Here is a 19,981-nt window from a genome sequence, read left to right on the forward strand (position 1 = left end):
ATATGTCCCAGCAAGATTTGCATATGAGAAAATAACAACAGTGTGAGAGAAATTAGGAGAAATTAGGAAATTGCGTAGTTGAAACAATATGTTTTTAGCAGAATGGGCATGTAGGTGAAGGTTGACATGATCACAGACTATAGTTTCCTTATTGAACGGTATATATAACTGTCAGTATAAAGCATAAAGTATATGTGCTTTTCTCATGTTCAGTACTAGTAGTTATAATTATGAGTGAGTCATGATTTTAAATGTAATGTTTTAATGGGGAGTTGCAGAACGTACATACGTAGTAATTGTTTGTGTGTGGCTAGATAGAGAACAGGGCGAGGTAACATGAATGTAGAAACGTGGCGTTTGCTGATAAGAAGGTTTTGTACGGTAGCCAAGTGAAAAAATATAGTTAGTAGAAATGGCACAGTGGTGAACTGGTGTAACTTTTTAATAAAAGGAATACATTTGCTGTCATGAAATGCATATGGGTGGCCGTGAGTGAGTTTTCGTAAAGCAAATATAAGCGTAAGAAAACGTTAGTGTAAAAGAGGGAATTATCTGCCTGAGGGCGAGGCGGGATTCAATCCTTCAACTGGAGGTTTACCAGTCTGTGACTTTGTTAGTGCAGCACCATGACATAGCTATGCAATGCATGAAATATCATTAGCAAACCTGTCCATGGTTTTAAAGAAGAACACAGGCCAGTAAGCACAGAAGAGCTCCCGTTGAATCCATGTGGCTTTGCAATATTGTAGCCGGTTAATAACTGAGAGTGCAGATGGTACGTCATAATGCAGTGTATACGTTCGGTGAACGGCTGGTAGATATGGTGCAAAAGCAATAATTGAGAAGTAGTAGACAATTATGAGTGAGGGTAAAAGCAGGTTAAAGAAACGTGTTCCTAGCTGGGCTTGAACCTAGGACCCCATGTTCTCAAGACTGTAACCTTGCCCACTAGGCCACAGGCAGACTAGCTGTTTAAACTGGAAATGTTTCAGTAAAAAGGTATGGATATTTTGCGTGTATGCAAGTTTTTTATTGGGTCGTGTCGGTGAAGATTTGGCTGGTGTTGGTAAAATGTCCAATGGGGAGACATTTTGTTAGTGGGATAGGCGGCAGGAAAAATAAGAATGAGAAGAAGAAGAAGGAGAAAATGCAAAATCCCCTTAGTTTGGGGCTTTATTGTGTGGACATGTGAAGTTGTTTATGAATTCTGTCTATTGAAATGGGGTGAGAATGTACAGAATTTAATGTTTTTAAGGGCTGAGTGTCTGTGGCTGTTGTGGTTATTTCTGTGGGGAACCCTGAAAAGTGCCAAACTCTTGGTGCTGTATAGGTATGGGGCATGCCCCCGCCAATGCGTAACTTGGCGGGACGGCATACCTGCCATCCCAATATAGTCCACAGAAAGTCTGTGTATTCTTTGTGACCTGAGTGGCCACAGTGTAGTATGATGGTTAGGGAACCGGGTTTGTAAACTAGGTTAAGTTCCCAAGTAGTTGTATCCTTGAGCAAGGTACTATATCCAGCTGTGTAAACAGATAATAAGCTGTGCATAAATGGATACAAAAAATGCATGGGAAAGCAGGGGCTTGTTGTTCTAATGAGTGCACATTCATCTTATCAAGTGCATTAAAATTGACAACCAAAAAACAAGCACTGGCTTGTAAATGGAAAATATATTTTGTTTGAGGGAAAAATAAATATGAAAATTAAAATTATTTAGTCTCAGCTTTGTTTTGCTATCTCAAGTCTTCAGCCATAATGAAGGTGTAAGACAAAGACTGGAAACATTGTAATTTTTATGTGAACTTATCCCCTCGCGTGATGTAAATTAATCCGCTTGTTTGTCACAGGTGACTCTGGGAGGCACCCTCATTGGAATTGGCCGGAAAACCCCAGATTGCCAGGGGAACACAAAGTACTTCCGTTGCAAGTTTTGCAACTTCACCTACATGGGCAGCTCTTCAGGCGAGCTGGAGCAGCACTTCCTGGCCACTCATCCGAATAAAATGAAGTCTCATCTGCCCTCTGCCCACCCTGAAGGCAAGTCGCCTGAGAAGAGCGACAGCAAGGGCAATGGCCTGCCCCGCAGCGGCTCAGACGACGGCGAGGCGGGGCGGTGGGCCGACCGGGTGGCTGTCAGAGCGGAGGATGACACTATCGCCGGATACTCGGTCCCAATCCAAGGTGCAGACTCCCATGGCCAGAACAACGTGGAGGGCAGCCAGGCGGGGTATTACTGGTGCAAATACTGCAGCTTCAGCTGCGAGGCGCCCACTGCACTGCACCTGTTGGAGCACTACGAGAAGAAGCATTGCCAGGCCGGTGCGACAGACCGCACCTCCCGAGAGGACTCCATCCGAAGTGACGGGGACCCGCCCTCGAAGAGGAAGGAGGCCCTGAGCAAGGCAGTGGTGGCTGACCCGGAGACCGTTGTCACCAGCTACAACTGCCAGTTCTGTGACTTCCGGTACTCCATGAGCCACGGGCCAGATGTGATCGTGGTTGCGCCTCTCCTCCGGCACTACCAGCAGGCTCACAGCATCCACAAGTGCACCATCAAGCACTGCCCCTTCTGCCCCCGCGGCCTGTGCAGTCCAGAGAAGCACCTGGGCGAGATTTCCTACCCCTTCGCCTGCCGCAAGAGCAACTGCTCGCACTGCGCCCTGCTGCTGCTGGAGCTGTCCTCTGCCGGCCTGCCCCAAGCCAAAGTCAAGCACCTGTGCGACCAGTGCTCTTACTCTGCTGCCGACATCGACCTCCTCCTTCTGCACTATGACAGCGTCCACAGTGCCCATGGGGTCCTGGAGATCAAGCCGGAGGAGGAGCCTGCCCGCCTGGAGGCTGGGGTCACCCCTGCGAAGGAGTTGAGTAACCGCTCCTGCACCAAGTGTGACTTTGTCACCGAGGTTGAGGAGGAGATTTACCGTCACTACAGGTGAGGACCCCCTCTACTGCACAAAATGGCTAGGTTTGTCATTTTTTGTCTTGTAGGTTTGTCCAATATTCTAACTAAACACAGACAGTATTTTTTCTTCTTTATTTAACTCAAAGTGAAGCAATAAAATAAAAATGCAGTTGGCTTTTAGTGGACAACAGGTTTTCTCAGTAACACAGTTTATATAGTTCTGAACAATATATCTTGGTGAACTACTGTAAACTAAACTTGCGGTCCAAGCTATTTTAAAAACGTGGTAAAATACCTCCCTTCTGCACAATACGAATGTGAGTGAGTGTGCGTGCGTGCGTGCGTGCATATAATAAATACAACCTCTAAAATCAGAAATTGCAGTCCATAACCTGAGCGTATGATATCAGTTAGGCCTACATGTTCTTCCTGTTTTAGCTGTTTTTGGCATTGTTTATTTTTAGGGTTTTATGTTAGGTATAAATGAGTTGCGTGCAGTAGCAAAATGCTGCTCCTGATTTTCTGTCTATTTAAAGGTCTGGACTGATGTCATCTCTCAAAAAAGGGCCGTGGGGTAATATTGTCATATATAACTGCCCATGATGTCACCATCTTATTACCATAGGAGATGATGATCTAAACCAAATGATCACTTTACGTTTCCACAGTTTCATCAGCACTGCACAGAAAACCCCAGGGAGGATACACTCTATTTATCATTTATTAATCGCCAGCAACATTCAGGATAGCAATGAGAAGAGAAATAAATGGTTTTAATATTTTATATGTAATTTAAGGAAATTTAACGATGTGAGAATGTTCAATGCTTTTTTTTTTTTTTTTAAAAAGCACATTATGGGCATATTCAATATGTTGTGTATTTTTATGCACGTTTTGCTGTTAAAGCAAAATCTGCTGGAAATGTATATTTTTTATGTCTAGTGTGGTGCAGTCTGAACCTGCACAGTGACAACCCCTAATTTTCACTCAGTCCTGCATTATGCACAATAGATTACATATGACTGAATGTAATCAAATTGAATGAGGTAAGTGCTGGCCTCAGCTCAAATTTTAAGCAGTAGCAAGCACCACTTAATTTAATGTACACATTTATATAGTATAATTTTGCATATTTTTTTCCTCTTCAGTTTTTGTTATTAGACTAGTTTTTCAGCCTCACAAAGAAATGAAAACCTAAGTGGTAGTCCACTTGGGACAGTCTCAAGATGGTCTATATCTTCCATACGTATCTCCGTCTTGATGAAAACACATAAAGGCTTCTTTTATTTACTCATGAATTATCAAATTTTATCAAATAATTGTCTTTTAACAAGGATTTTTAAGAGAGCCTTGATATCAGTGTCATGTTTCCTAAAAATAACATCCTAAAAATCAATTTAAAAAGCAGAGTCATTTAAAAAGCACAGTCGGTGACCATTACTGGTTTATTTTATAGATGCCCAGTGCATCCAAGCAAGCACTTTTTCCTGGATGAATTTTCTCATAGAACCACATTTGGTGTGGTTTAACACATGTATTTCTATGTATGCCAAAATCTCACTGGAAGCTTCCTGCCCTGATAGCTTTTATCATAAAAATGTGCAGTAACACAGTAGCTGTGACACTAGTAGCACTGCTGTCATTTTTCACCTGAGGCTTATGCTTTCTTTAACTGAGGAAATGTTGGATGAGGTTTTGTATCTAAATGTGTATACATGTATGTATGTTTGTATGTATATATGTAGGTCTGTGTGTGTGTATGTGTGTGTATGTATGTGTGTGTGTGTGTGTGTGTGTGTGTGTGCGTAATTAGATCTCTGGACTAGTAGTGTGACGTCCATCATCAGTCTTGCGTAAAGGCATTTATTTATACAGAGGTCTGCCTGCTGTGGAATCCAAGCGGGCACATTTCCAGCCCTGCCGTGGCGTTTGTGTGCCGGCTACTGAATAAGGTGCTTTATGTACTCCAGACTCATGCCATGACACATGGAGGAAAGGGAATAGGAACGAAACCAGGCGCCTGTCCCCAGAGAGCCTTCTCCCTGTAGCTGGTGGGGCCCAGCCTGTTTCAGCCCAGTGCGAGGCACACCGTGTCACCCAAGGCGTAATGCAATTGTAGGGGCTGGGATTTACGAGATGGTCAACGGGATATGTGAACTGGGTCCACCCACTGCCCTCCCAAACTTGCCAGACCACCGAAGCCCCTCTTTTTCACTGCTGGCTGGGCGATCCCAATAAATTAAAAGTGCGCCGTGGTGCTCAAATTGGCCATTACTGTCTGAGCTGTGCTGAGGGACAGCAGGCGTGAGGGATGCCAATTTAACAGCACAGCCCTCTTGGTGCTGGCTTTTTGTGATTCTTTTATTTTTAAAGTTGGCTTGTATTGTGCACACAATGTCATTTTAAATTAGAGTCCTAAGTGCTTGGTCATTTTCCCCCTGTGGCCCCACTAAGAGGTTGTCACAGAACTCTGCCCTGTACTGCTACAGTATTAGTCCAACCAGTCCCATACAGTTCACCCCATTTGTCACTTGCCTCACCCTGTTAATGCCTGTGATATCAGCCCCGCCTCAATCCCACCCTCCCCCTCACCACCCTGCCGTCATGTGAAAGACAGGGAACAGACTGGTGAGTTTCAGCCAGGATGTGGTGTAATTTCCATTTCCTCTCTGACGTTATAGGGATGCGTGTGTCACACTTGGGCAATTCACAGCGCCAGCAGGCCAGGCCTGTCCGTAAATAGCAGTATTGAGTTTGTTTAGTGATGCATGGCTGAGGGAATTCGACTTCATAAAGTACAAATTACCGCTACTCAATACCTTCATTGACATCGATATTGGTCTGGGACTCATGCCCATATTCATTTTTTGAATCAATAATCATAATTAAAGTATGATGATAATGGGAAGGAGTGTGAGGAACAGGATTAGGTTAGGATGCTGCAAAAGAAATGATCAGTGCTTTCTAGCTTTCACATTGTGTATATGCTTACATTTTTATTTACAGCTTGTCTGAACACGCACAGGCACCTCCATTAACATGCTGTCTGCCCTCTGATTTCATGGGAGTGCCTTATTAATTTTGACACTGGGGCAGATCAATGCATGTTGGTTGCACGAGAGCTGTTGAGTAGAGCTTGCTGCTCAATTTTGTCTTCTGCGGGTAGCACTTTAACATTTTTGTGTCGGCTGTTTCTGGTACTGCAGTGCTAACACATCTTTTGTTATTAAATGCAGTAGACACCCTTGTTTTTCACACTAGACTGCCTCAACATCAGCAGAAAAACCTGGAAGGGCTCACTCTGTTGCCCAGAGAGAAATTGGTATGAGAATAAACCTTGTGTAGATTGTAAATGTGTACGCAGTATTTTCAGCTTCCAGCTTTTGTTGCAATTGTTTTATTCTGGTTAAACATTCATATATATTTATAAGAAAATTCAAATTGAACATGACATGTTCAAAGAAAAGTACATGTTAAGATGTTTATGTTTAAATTAAAGGCTGAAAATCAGGTGAGATGTGTGGTGTAGGCCATAGGGTGGCCTACTCTTGAGACACAAGTCCCCCATGCAGAGAGGGGTTCAATTCCACAACATGGAGGAGGCTGGACTGTTTTTGCTCCTTTAAAAAAAAAAAAAAAAAAATGTCTCAATATGTTTCAAAATTCTTATAGATTAACCCCTTTGCACAAACCCCCCAGTGGCCAGGATGCCAGCATCCTCAGATTGTTGAACCCAGACATTCAGTGTTCCTGCAACTATGAAAGTGAAAACAACAAACTGTGTGTTCTAGCTTTATTTGTTGACTATTAATGACAACTATGCCATATGCACAGTTTATGCACAGACAACTATGCCAAGTGCCACCCTTGTCGTGTAGTTTGTCCATTTAACCTCTTAGCGCAAAGCCCCTAGTGGTCGGCACGCCAGCATGCCGAGATTACTAAACTCAGACATTCGATGCTACTGCTACCAAAGTATGAGTTAAAAACAGAAACGCATTGTTTTAGTTTCATTAGTAGACGATAGACGACAACTATGCCGAATACGGAGTTTCGCAGTGCCACCATTGTCGCTCTGGTTGTTCATTTAACACGCTCCCCCTCCCTGCAGTCTCATCTAGAAATCACCCCCCACCCTTGACATAATGGACAATATTGTCTATCTTGGCATTCACAAAAATATTATTTCACCACTAAAAAATTGTATTCTGTCATAGCTACAAGATAAACCTGACAATAGCCCTAAGATATGCCTATACAGCAGTGAAAACACTGCTCACTGAATAACGAAATAAACGAGAAAAAGTTTTTTAAAATGATACCATGTCATTCTACATTTAATATATGGGACTAAATATTGAATAAATATACAACCTTGCCATTGGTTTTACGCATAGAGATGTCCCTTTGGTGACTGAGTGATCATATGTTGTCTTGGACAATCCGTTTGGGAAATATACGCCCATGTGTGATGCCTGGGTACCTTCCAAAATAGCTGTGCGTAATACCACACCTGTTATTTGCAGCGTCGTCGCCCTTTTTCGTACAGTCTGGCTTGATTGACAATTCATTTATTCAGTAGGTGAGAGTATAAGCTTTCAACGATGTATAACATGTCTAATTTTGCTTTTGGAATCGCGTTTTATAGGTGCTATCGCTGCTAACGAAAGCTTGTCAATGATTTTTCGAAATTTCTTGGAAAATACTATTATTATTGAGGACTTCTGAGCATAGCTAAGCCATATGTTTGCTGATAGACCTAGCTGACATAAGCTGCGTTTCCACCGCAGGAACTTTCCCCAGGAACTAGGAACTAGGTCTAAATTAAGTTCCGGGGTCTTTATTTTACCCCCAAAAAAGTCCCTGCTCGGGTGGTAGTACTTTCCAAAAGTACCGAAACTTTTGGGGTGGAGCGCAAGCGCTGAACATTTCTGATTGGTCGAGTACTCGCAGGATTTTATTTCAACCGCCATTTTTAAAAAGTTTTTTTTTACCTGCTGTATATATGCAATCTCTCAGTATTTCATTGCAAAACTAAAAAAGTGCAAATTAATTGTTGATTTTTTTGTCTAGACAATTGCATTTGTGGCACTTTGTTTCTTCCAAAATTATGAATATAAACTAATCTGCATTAGTTCTGTAAATTGTACAGATATCTTCCTTCATTTAAGCCATTTTTCAAGTCTCTGTGATGTTCACATCTGGAGTTATAAATATATTGGTTTTACAAGATTCAAGATTCACTGGTCATTTATTGTTATGTTTATACCAATTTGGCCAATTAGTTTTGCTCTCCTTAAATGGGGAAAGATGTATAAAAACAGCTGTAATTCCTATAGGGATCACTGGATATGGATGCCATTCAATTAAAGCTGATTATCTGCAATTTCACATATTAGTGTGGAGTGAATACACTACATTTTATTTTGGTGTTTAAATAATTAGTCGCTCAACATTGGTTCGATTATTTGAATTATCGTGATTCATTGGATAAATGGTGTTTTTCTCCAAGCCAAACACACAGAACCCAGTACTCACACAACAAAAATGCTATTGAAGTTGGACTAAATAGGTATAGGTACTGTTACTGTATGACTGTACCCAACAACACGCATATATTCCATAACAACACTTTTACTCAGCGGAATCTCATATCTGCCATGAAATTGGTCTAATGATTTTGCCAATGTTACTAAACTTGCTCACGTCTCTTGGGGAACAATGAAGATATAAGCCTGGTTTCTGCCTGCTAGAGAGAAAATGTCTTTACTTCTAGAACCGCATGTATGATAAGGGAGATAAATTGTTAAGTCAACAAATAAAAAAATGCAATATTCACACCTGAAATCCATAATATGGATATGGTTGTGGCTGATATACCAATCAGCCACAACCTTAAAACCACCTGCATTTTTCTTCTTTTTTCTGATTTAATATTTTATTTTCTCTCTTTGTAATCAAACAATTCACAAGCGTAGACTCAGAGCTTTTATTAAAGGGTATTCTTATACATTTTGGTTTCACAATCTAGTAATTACAGCACTTTTTATACGTAGTCCCCCATTTCAGTGTTTTAGACAAATTAACATAATGTAAAATAAAAGAGTCATGTTTTGTATTTGGTTGCATATCCTTTGCATGCCATGACTTCCTGATGTCTGTGACCTATCAACATCATCAGAGTCTGGATATCTTATTGTCAGGTTGTCCTACAAGCGATACAAAAACTCTTTGCATTTGAATGGATCTCTATGGGAATTGGGGGGTGGGACTAGATTCAGCTGTAAATTATGCTGATACAGTATGGAACACATTTGTTGGCTAAATGGCTTTAAGTCATCAAGGGTCCAAGGTATCAAATGAGCCTCAAACCACCAGGCTGCTGCCAGATATGCAGTAGATACTACAAGAATTGTTTCTCCTGAATATTTTTTCCATTGAGTTCAACAGGAAAATTAATCAGGAGAAATAATTTTGGGTTTGGCCCATTTTTTTTTGCCCAGGAGTGTACATGGTGAAACCAAAATGTACAAGAATACCCTTTAATAAAAGCTCTGAGTCTGCACTTTGACCACATGTGAATTGTTTGATTACAAACAGAGAAAATAAAATATTAAATCAGAAAAAAACAGAAAAATGCAGGTGGTTTTAATGTTGTGGCTGATCGGTGTATATTTGAAGACCAAAGTGATAATTATGCTATCACAATATTGGAGCCTTTGAAAATAGATTGAAAGTTTTAAAGCTCTATTTTGAACAGTTAGTGTTTAACATTATAATAAAAAATATACAAAAACAATTCAGTTGTCATTATTCCATGGTGCATTCATTTTTCCAAATAAATAAATTAAATACATTTATTGAAATAACCGTGATTATTTTACAAAACCGAATCAAAATTGAACCAAACTCAAAAATAGTAATTGCTCAACACAACCTCATATTTATTGTCACATTTCAAATCCAATGTGCTGGAGTACAGAGCCAAAACAATAAAGATTTAGTCACAGTACAAACACGCGCTGCACTGTATGGGGTGGGGAAAAAAGAAATTGGATGACAGTCTGTAACTGAAATGAACGATGTTTGAATTTAATCAGATATGAATTGCCATTTCTACCATCAATATTTTCATTTCCCACTTCTTTTCTTTGGTTAAAGCATGAGTAATACATGAGAAAATGGTCATATCCACATTTCATTATTGCTAATGAGATTTAGTCTGGCCTTCCTTATAATGTTAAGCAAGGTAACCCTCATTCAGTAATCGTTCTTGAGAAAGTTCATTTGTGCCAGGGAAATGCCTCACATGGGCCAATTTCAAATGCCATGACTGCAGTGATGCACAATCCAACAAATTATGGGTTTTTAAGGCATACCCCATGTCTATACCTAACAGCAAGGCATACCACATGTCTATACATACAGTAAATGACAAGGCATACCCCATGTCTATACAACTCTGACAGCTTCCCACAGACCTGCAGTCATTAACTCTGTCGATAGGTTAACAGATACACACAGCCACCAGGATTTCAGTTGAAGTTTGTTAAAGTTAATTCAATTCTAAATATTAAATATCCCCAATTTATGAATTTACCTGAAATCAATTCCCAAATTCTGAATATACCCAAACCCTGATATACACACAACAAAGGCCCTGTACTTGGATTACTTTGTTTCTTCTTTACCTGCTGTTTCTTCCACAGTGTTACGCATGTTTCTTTCATGTAATTTGGACCTAGCCAGGTATTCTCAAAATGTCCATCTCTAAGGATTTAACATTAATTGATTATTAATTTGTTGGATGTCTTTTCAGCTTGTTTAGGTGAGTGCCTGCTGGCAAGTAGCCTATAAATTAAATGTAGTTGGCATATACATGATAAACATTTCCAGATTTTTAATTGTGAATGAATAACGGTTTTGCTGTTCTCAAAGTCTAACAATCACACATCTATAGACTACTTGTAGAACAATTGTGTCTGCTAAATTAGTGTAAGAATGGGTGCTTCCTTTATCTTTTACATTTGCACTCAGTGAGGTCAATGGAGGATATCACCTGCCCTTTATGCTTGCAGCGGTCTCTTTATCTGCTGATGATGAAACTTGGATATAATGATAAGTATCTGCCGATGAAGGACTCACTATTCCAGAAAGTTGTGTCCTTGTTGCTCCTACTACTCATTTAGCGAAGCACTAAATGATCTGACTTAAATTTTCATTCAGTCCCTTATAGCCTTAATTTAATTTGCATGTAATTATGTTTGTTTTCAGGGATAAAGCACTGTTGTTTATGTATTAGGCTGCTTGTCACACCATGCAACAGAAAAGTTGAATTGCTTTGTGTATAGAGAGTGCTGAAACTAATGTTGATGACCAGGATATTGACAGTGAGAGTATTTGCATGTGTGGGGAGACAAAGTGGTCTTTGCTGGCGGCTTATCAAAAACCACAGACAGGGACACACAACCAGAAGCTTCGCCACTTGAATTTGTTCTGGCAGGTTGTAGATATTGAGCAGGAACCCAAGTGTGGGAGTGAAATGCGACCGCTCCTGCTGCACACCTAGCTTTACAGGTTAATAGGCTTTGTAGCTCAGATACTGCATCTCGGTCATATCTTTTTTTCTGGGTTTTCTAATTGGAAAAAACCAGAATGCCTCATTCCGTTGAAACAGAAAAATAGCTACGGCCCATTGGAAATGTGCTCTTATCTGTCTACCTTGAGAGGCTGCAGCACAGTGACAAGCTAATTATTAGATGTCTTGTTTGCATGTACTACCCAGTTTATCAATCCTGTTCACTTCCTTTCCTCAAAAACTAGATTTAGTTTAGAGAGCAGAACAACTGTCTGTGCCTGAATCCTCTGTGCAAACCTTTGAAAAAAATTTTTTAGTGGTTATCAGATGTCCAAATAACTTGGGTTTTTTTTTTTTTTTTGCTGTTTATTTGGCATAACCTTTTGTTCTTAACTAACATGAAAAAAGCAAACATTGTAAACAAATGTTAAAAATAACACAAGAACAGAATCCATTTAATGCTTTAAAAACATACACTGGCAGACCATCATAAAATAAAACTACATCTTAGTTGAGCCGCACATGTATATACGCTTGCAAAATTCTTTATAAAAAACAATATGAAGTTCTGAAAAAGAAGCAGATTTGCTTCCAAATGGGAAATTCCCATTTTTCTTTGTACCAACCAGCCTCAAATGGAATGAAAGAAAGATGAACTTATGATCATCTTTGCAAACAAAGGGCTTATTCACTTAACTTATATTTTTTCGCTTTTGAAAATTAAACATTTATGTATTTCTGAATTGAATCTGAGAACTGCATCTTTTGTTCAGAGTAGCTGTCCACAAACCAGATTTTTGTTATGAACCAGAACGTACATTCTGTTCAAATAACCCGTTGTAATGATATTTATTGTAATTGTATTCAGGTCTTTGTCCCTACAGTACTAAGCTCTAACATAAGAAATGTTACTGTGCTTGGATGCGGATCAAAGTCAAAGCTCTAATCTTCTTTTGGATTCCAGTAAAATAAACACCGCAAAAGTGGGCGTGGATTCTGTTTGAATGATTTGTTTTGTAGTGTTTGCATTTGTTTGGAAATTCAGTTTTATATGTTTATTTGTTTTTATAAGGGAATTCTACTCCTGTCCAGAAGGTAAGCAGGGACACATCTTAAAGGGATACTTAACTTTGAGCTTTAGTGTATGTTTTTGATTGGCCTGGCCAGTTTTTATGTACACTAAAGGATAAAAGTTTTTAAAAGTTTCTTTCTGGGTCTTCAGGGATTCATTGTCTAAAGCAAGAAAATACTATTCCAGTACGCCTAATTCCCAGGCAGCATGTTACGTCTCCAGAGGTTGTACATGTATTGTTTTCCGTGATTATTCTTTTAAAGAAAGAAAGAACAAAAAATATTTCTTGTGGCCATGTAACCTGCACTCAAGGAAATTGAGGCAGTTTCTTAGATCAGCATTACTACACTCTACTTCATGGGAGTGAAGAGCATGCACTCCTTGAGAACTGTAAATGGTAAATGGACTGCATTTATGTAGCGCTTTTATCCAAAGCGCTTTACAATTGATGCCTCTCATTCATCCATTCACACACATGCTCACACACCAACAGTGAAAGGCTGTCATGCAAGGTACCAATCAGCTCGTTGGGAGCAATTAGGGGTTAGGTGTCTTGCTCAGGGGCAGTTCTACACGCCCAGGGCAGGGGATCGAACTGGCAACCCTCCGACAGCCAAACAACCGCTCTTACCTCCTGAGCTATGTCGCCCCATAACTGTAAAGGAAAGAAGTATCTACACACTATAAAATCTGGAAATTTTTATAAAATTCATCTTATTATATGTAAAGCCCCTGGAACAAAGTATTGCTTTACAAGCTGCTTTTATTTGAAGTGTATTTTCTTGCTTTAGACAATGAACCTCTGAATGCCCTGATATCCATCATTGTAAAGGCAGCAGGTCATCATAAACTTCTGTAAGTATATAAATATATTAATTGCACACAAAAACTGTCTGATGCAATCGAGAATGAACACTAAAACTGAAATAAAAAACTCTAGTAAGTGAATTGTCCCTTTAATTGTCATTGGAAATCATAAATCATAAATCAGATTTTGACACTCCATGAACAATGCTTCTCTGTTTTTACTTCACATGTTGTGGAAATTATTGCTAATATCCTTGTAATATCCGTGCAGATTTAGTCAGGATGAAGAAATTGCAATTTCTCTTATTTTATAATATTCTGAACGGCTCACACGTATCATTTTCCATTGTGATTCACAGTACATAAGGATTTGACTGTGATAATAAGATGGCAATAGCATATGATATAAAACAACTGGAAGAAGAGGAAATGACACATTCTCATTATAGGGATTGAGAGTAGTACAAATTCATTAATATTCAAGTCTTTTTTCATGCTTCAGAAAAAACCCTTTTTGCTCACAGCAGCTACAGAGACAGGCATAAGAATGGAATCTTTGGTAGCCCAAGTTCAGGGCCAAAGTATTTGAAAAGATGGTCTTATGTTTGGCGGGTCTTATGTTTCTCAAAGGTCCTTTGAAAGGTGAATCATTCTTTTGCCACGAAACCAATTTATTTCACAGTTTTATCAAGGAAATTATTAATTATATATTAACATATAAATAACATACTGTATTTCTGTAGTCTACGGTATATTTTGCAGATTTCACAGTTCTGTACAGTTCCTAGTTCAAAGACACAGGAACAGTGCACCACAGGGGTTTACAGCCTTTCTTAACTAATTTCTTTGCAACCCCAACACAATGATGATATAAAATGAGAGCCCACTTTTTTAAGGCTATATTGGGGGCATATTAGTTGAGTGAGGTTTGTTCGGCAAAAATGCACATTTCACCTGGGTATTTAGCCTGTTACCTGCTCATTGCAGCCTACAATTTAAAAGCAGTTCAGATGGAGGCAAGACATGTAGTGCAATCCATAGATTGGAGGTCTCGTGAGTGATATACACTCATCTGCCACTTTATTAGGTACTTGCTAGTACCAAGTGTGGTCTTCTGCTGCTGTAGCCCGTCTGCTTCAAGGTTCGATGTGTTGTGCATTCAGAGATGCTCTTCTGCATACCTCGGTTGTAACGAGTGGTTATTTGAGTTACTGTTGCCTTTCTATCAGCTCAAACCAGTCTGGCAATTCTCCTCTGACCTCTGCCATCAACAAGGCATTTTCACCCAGAGAACTGCCGCTCACTGGATATTTTCTCTTTTTTGGACCATTCTCTGTAAACCCTAGAGATGGTTGTGCGTGAAAATCCCAGCAGTTTCTGAAATAGTCAAACCAGCCCGTCTGGAGCCAACAACCATGCCACGTTCAAAGTCACTTAAATCACCTTTCTTCCCCATTCTGATGCTTGGTTTGAACTTCAGCAGATCGTCTTGACCATGTCTACATGCCTAAATGCATTGAGTTGCTGCCACGTGATTGGCTGATTAGATATTTGCGTTAACGAGCAGTTGAACAGGTGTACCTAATAAAGTGACCGGTGAGTGTATATCGTGAATCCCCTGTGATGCTGAGGTTTCAGTCCTCTGCCATGACACTTTCAGCATTTCTCTGTAAGCCTCAATGCTTTCTCCCTGTCTGAATGAATGAAAATGAGAAAGGAGGGCGTCCTGTCCACACCAAAGGGAATTTAGCTTAAGCTATGTAACTCAATAAAGCATATGCGCATACATATTTGTCTCATTTACTTGGTTTGTATTTACATTTATGAACACATTTTTAAAAAATTGTTTCTATTATGAATTCCATGTCTGTTTCTGTTGTTTGTGTGTGTGTGTGTGTGTGTGTGTGTATGTGTGTTCACTGACTCCTTTCCCCACTGTGATTCTGCAGGAGAGTACATGGCTGTTGTCGTTGCCGCCACTGCAGCTTCACAGCAGCTGACACTGCCGCCCTACTGGAGCACTTCAACTCTGCACACTGCCAGGACCCTTTGGACTCCTGCTCTTCCCCCACAAATGGCTGCTCTGTTCCCTCCAACATAAGCATCAAGGAAGAGACTAAAGGCGACCTGAAGCTATACAGCCTGGTGCCACCAGAGGCCCGGCCTGCGGAGGTGGGGGTCGGTGTGGAGGGGATGAAGAGGGAGGCCCTTGATGAGAAGGAGCCGCTCAGGGAGAAGGTCTGGGGGGAGGCTGCTGGTGTTGGAGGAGGTGGGGGAGTGGAGCAGGCGCGTGGTCTGCTGTGGGTGCCCAAGGAAAGGGCAGTGGATATCTTGAGGGGAAGTCCTCTGCCATACAGCCAAGGCACCTTAGGCCTTCTCAACGCGGTCGCCGTCTCTCAGGAGCCTCACCAGCAGAAGACCCCTATGCTCAGGGACTCCCCTGGTCTGGTGTTTGGCCTTGGCACAGACAGCAAGGGCTTCATGCAGGGGGCGCCTCCAAGTGGAACGGAGAAGGCCAGTCAAATGACGCAGCAATACAGCACCACAACAGACAGCAAGTCCAACAAGGAGGAGTCGCAGTCACTTTTACGGGTAAGAAATTTTCCCCAATTTTTGCAAAGGTATTTCCCTTTTATTTTTAGGCCTGTTGTTAGTGTTCTCAGTAGCATTGATGAGCAGAACTTTGGTTTTGTACTGCTTTCAACATACTGCACGGTGATGTTTAACGCCATTCAAGAATCTGCTGGAGTAGTTTTGATTATGGAGTGTACGAAACCAGAAGTGTCTGTCCATGATAAAAACAATTCAGTTGTGTTTCTCAAAGTGTAGCTTTGAGGCTGCCACAGAAGAGTCTATTTTTCATCCCATCAAGGTATTTCAGACTTTATTTGCACACATTCCATAAAACGTAAAAGAAAAAAGTTTTCAGGTGGTTCTCTTGCATTGTTTTAATGAGCTCCAAAAACATTGTAAGAACTAATATTGAAATGCACCACAACCTGGGCAGCAAAGGAACCATACCAAATAGAAAATGTAAAAAGAAATAATAAAAGTCTGCTCTAAGAAAATGAATCCCAGCTTTGTGGTAATAACCTTTTTTTTTTTTTTTTTTGAAAGCTTGTACTTTTATTTCAAGATTGTGATGTCTCAGTAGGCTTTGAGTGCTGGGCACTGAACCACTTAAGTTACTTTGGCCATAGAGATAGTGATCCTCAGTGTGTCTGAATCATGCTCGTCCTGGTTCCTTGGGCTCTGGACATAACCAGCTTACATGCACTGCCATTTTCTAGAAGGGCTTCAAAAGCCTGTCTCTCTAAGCCTCCGCATATGAGATGCTAGTTAATAAATAAACAATATGATGAAGAAAGGACAGATTAGTGATTTAATGAACCTAGGAACCATCATTTTTCATGCAGTGAGCAACAGAAGAAGACTAAACAAGAAGAATTCATCATTTAAAGTGAACTTGCTAGTCCAAACTGGTATTAGTGTTACCTAATACCTACCTTCCCTAAAAAGCAGCCACAATTGCAGTTGCAATGCAAACAATGTAATTTTGCGGGCCTGTGCCATTATACTCTTGCTAGCCACAGGTTTCTTAGTAATAAATGCAAGTGTGTGTCTGGGTTTTTCAATATGCCTTGGGTAAGCTCCTTTTTGGCATTTTGAATAGGCTATAAGTGTTTTTAATATATTGCTTGATTTTGTCTTCATTTTAAGACCTATAATTGACCACCTCATTGAATTCCCCTAAATATTTTCCCCATGGGGGTTGGACCAAGAGAGTGTCAGACATTTTTGTGGGTATGACCTCTCTTGCCGACTGGATCTATAGCAGGCAGGCTTGGATATGATCATTTTGCAGCCCTAGGCGAGATTTAAAAAATTCTGCCCCAAAACCACGATAAAATGAAACAAAATCTACACTAATAATCATTGCTATCATAAGCTACATTTGTGTTGTCTTATAAATACCAACATACTGTATACACATATTTCCAATCTGAAAGAACAAAACAAATAGCTAGACTTTAGCCCATTTTACATTGGCCCACTAGGACAATTTTGGCTATATGCTGTCACTCCATTTAGATCAAACCTAACATGAATCAAAAAAAGAATTGTCAATCACTCGCTCTGTATGTTTATAATGCCATCATAAACAAAGTGAGTCTCAGCCATGTTTTTCGCTTAATGAAACTGACTGCACAGACAAAGATGTTACTATTGATAGATCATTGCAAATGCATGGACATAGCACATTATTCGTGAACTCCACTCAGTGCCAGAAGTACCCCAAACACAAAGAATTCATCCTAGTTCAAGTAAACTTCATTTACAGTATTCATGCCTCTTTGTATATAAAGATACCACATTTCATTGTCCACTCCTAAATCTTTTGGACCTGCTCAAGTGTCTGAACTATTTGTTCTGGTCGGGATTAACATTGCAGGGAAATTGACAGCAACTCCATGAGGCAATATGTGCTGTACATATGCTTCATGAGCATCTTGCATTGTGGAATGTTATGGGTTCGGGGCTTCTAAACAAATTCTCACTGACCGAGTAGACAAATTCATGAATAAGGTGCTGTCCTATTATGCATTTTAAATGATTACTCAATAATGTCTTTGCCTGTGCCATCAGTCTCACTAATTCATTTTATGATATCATGTGATACGGTAACTACTTGCAAAACCAGTTTTAGGCTGAAGGAAATTTTGACATGGTTTACCCTACAAAGTTTTATAAGCACACTAATATGGCATACTTTCTGAAAAAAAGAAGTGTACTTTATTTACCTTTGAACAATTATACATTTCAGGAAAGTATACTTAGGCTTATAGCTACTTGAACTTTTTTGCAACCTTTAGTAAATCAGGTATACTCAAAGTTGCTTTGAAAATAGAATTGGCCTCAGTTAAGTCAAGATCACGGTTGGTGTTTTATATATGTTGTTGGATTAAAAAAGACTGCAGTCTTCAGTTTGATACACTGGGCAAGTTTCTCATTTGGACTGAATCAGAGTTCATTACATGTGTTTAGTTCTTAAAGATTGAGTTGTGTTCCCCTGTCTCAGCTGCATAACAAAATTAATTCAACTGAAAACAATCAAAACAAGTGCTTGGGCTGTTGGCTCTGGTCCACAGTAGAGAACTGACATTGAGAGGTATATTGTGTAGATGTGTCTTTATCAGTTGAACAATTCAAGCCAGTCAAGAGTTCAAGCCAGCTTTGGCATTGGTCCCATTTGTCCATCTTAAATTCTGGGAGATACTGATGGGCGTTGGAGGCAGGTGCAGTGGAGATCGTGGTTTAGTCATTAGTCAAGGCGTGCCGAGAATGTGAGATTCAGGGCGGAGGTGGAGATTATATTATGACTTTCAGGAAATGTTGAATCAGATTTTGGGCAGCGCAGAAAGGTTGAGGTTTCTATGTCCTCCGTCACAATATTTTTAAAGTTACCAGGATCGTGGCAATGATTCATGGCTAGAAAAAATAAAAGCATGCAGAGCCGGGAGGGGTGTAAAAGTGAAAGAACCTGAAAGCCAGATTTGCGTTCAGATGATCTGGAGGCATATTGCACACAAAGTGTTGCGAAACACAGTGTTTTGAAACAAACGCAGTCTGTGCTATACATTTTTGTGAAGATGCAGGTTCAGGTTAAAAACCAATCAATAAATAAATACATTTCATTAATGCTTGGATCAGTGGTATCCCAGGAGGCTTTCTGCTGTCAGGTGCAGCATTTTGATTCTTCTGAATCAGTTTAAAGGAGAAGATGCTATTCTGGGAAAAACAAAATGTCTCCCCACCACAAAAAACTCCCTTCCCCTAAATTTAGCTAAGAAGTGTTCACTGTGATTTTCCCTTCCCTGATATAATACTGATATCATACTATGATGTTGATATAGCAGACATTGGTGGGGTCCTGGATTGTCGTGACGGCACTCAGATTTTTCCCAGAAGCACATGGCGTGGCCTGTCATGGCGATAATGGGCTGTGACATCCTCGCTGCCCCAGGAGCCTGTTGTCTTTCTTCAGATGTGTGACCTCCTCATTAGCGCAGGCATAATCGCCTGTGTGCAGCATGTGTGCAGCTGAGGCCAGCCCTGCGTGAACGAAGATCTGCACTGTAGCCGTGAGAAGTCCCAATATAATATGGAGAATGGATACAGATTGTTATTAGATTCAACTGGTACCAGCAACCAGGATACTGCTCATCAGTCTTTTCCCTGCCTCTGGAGATTTTATTCTCTGCCTGGCATTCACTTACTAGGCCCTGTGCACAAAATGTATTCCTGTTATTCCTCCAAATTAAACAATTTATGCTAATAGTTGTTGTTAAAATAGAATGAGTAACTCTGCAGTAACTTGCTTGTATTACAGCCTTGGCACTGGACACATGACACATGAATGTTCAAGCAACAAACTGTAGCAGAAAGAATTGAGGGCATCATCCTGTATTACCTTGTATTTAACCTGGTACCTTCTCTGAGAGTTATATAAACATACTTTTATAAAGTGCCACAACTAATACAAAAATAAAATATGCTCACATTGGGAAAAAAAAAAAAGATGCATTATGGAACCAGGGACATTTCTGATATGTTTAAT

The 19,981-nt window shown here is 40.1% G+C and overlaps 1 protein-coding gene across 8 annotated transcripts in view; it reads left to right on the plus strand.

Moving 5' to 3' along the window:
• The window catches only part of trps1 (trichorhinophalangeal syndrome I), a 140,667-nt gene that overhangs the window by 39,921 nt on the left and 80,765 nt on the right, over window positions 1-19,981 (plus strand). For all 8 annotated transcript variants that reach the window (XM_035429725.1, XM_035429728.1, XM_035429731.1 and 5 more), the window contains 2 exons: window positions 1,851-2,935; window positions 15,312-15,954. In XM_035429725.1, coding sequence (XP_035285616.1) covers window positions 1,851-2,935; window positions 15,312-15,954 — 1,728 coding nt within the window. The remainder of the gene's footprint in view (window positions 1-1,850; window positions 2,936-15,311; window positions 15,955-19,981) is intronic.

Source organism: Anguilla anguilla, chromosome 8 (genome assembly GCF_013347855.1).
Source record: "Anguilla anguilla isolate fAngAng1 chromosome 8, fAngAng1.pri, whole genome shotgun sequence".
NCBI classification, from domain to species: Eukaryota; Metazoa; Chordata; class Actinopteri; order Anguilliformes; family Anguillidae; genus Anguilla; species Anguilla anguilla.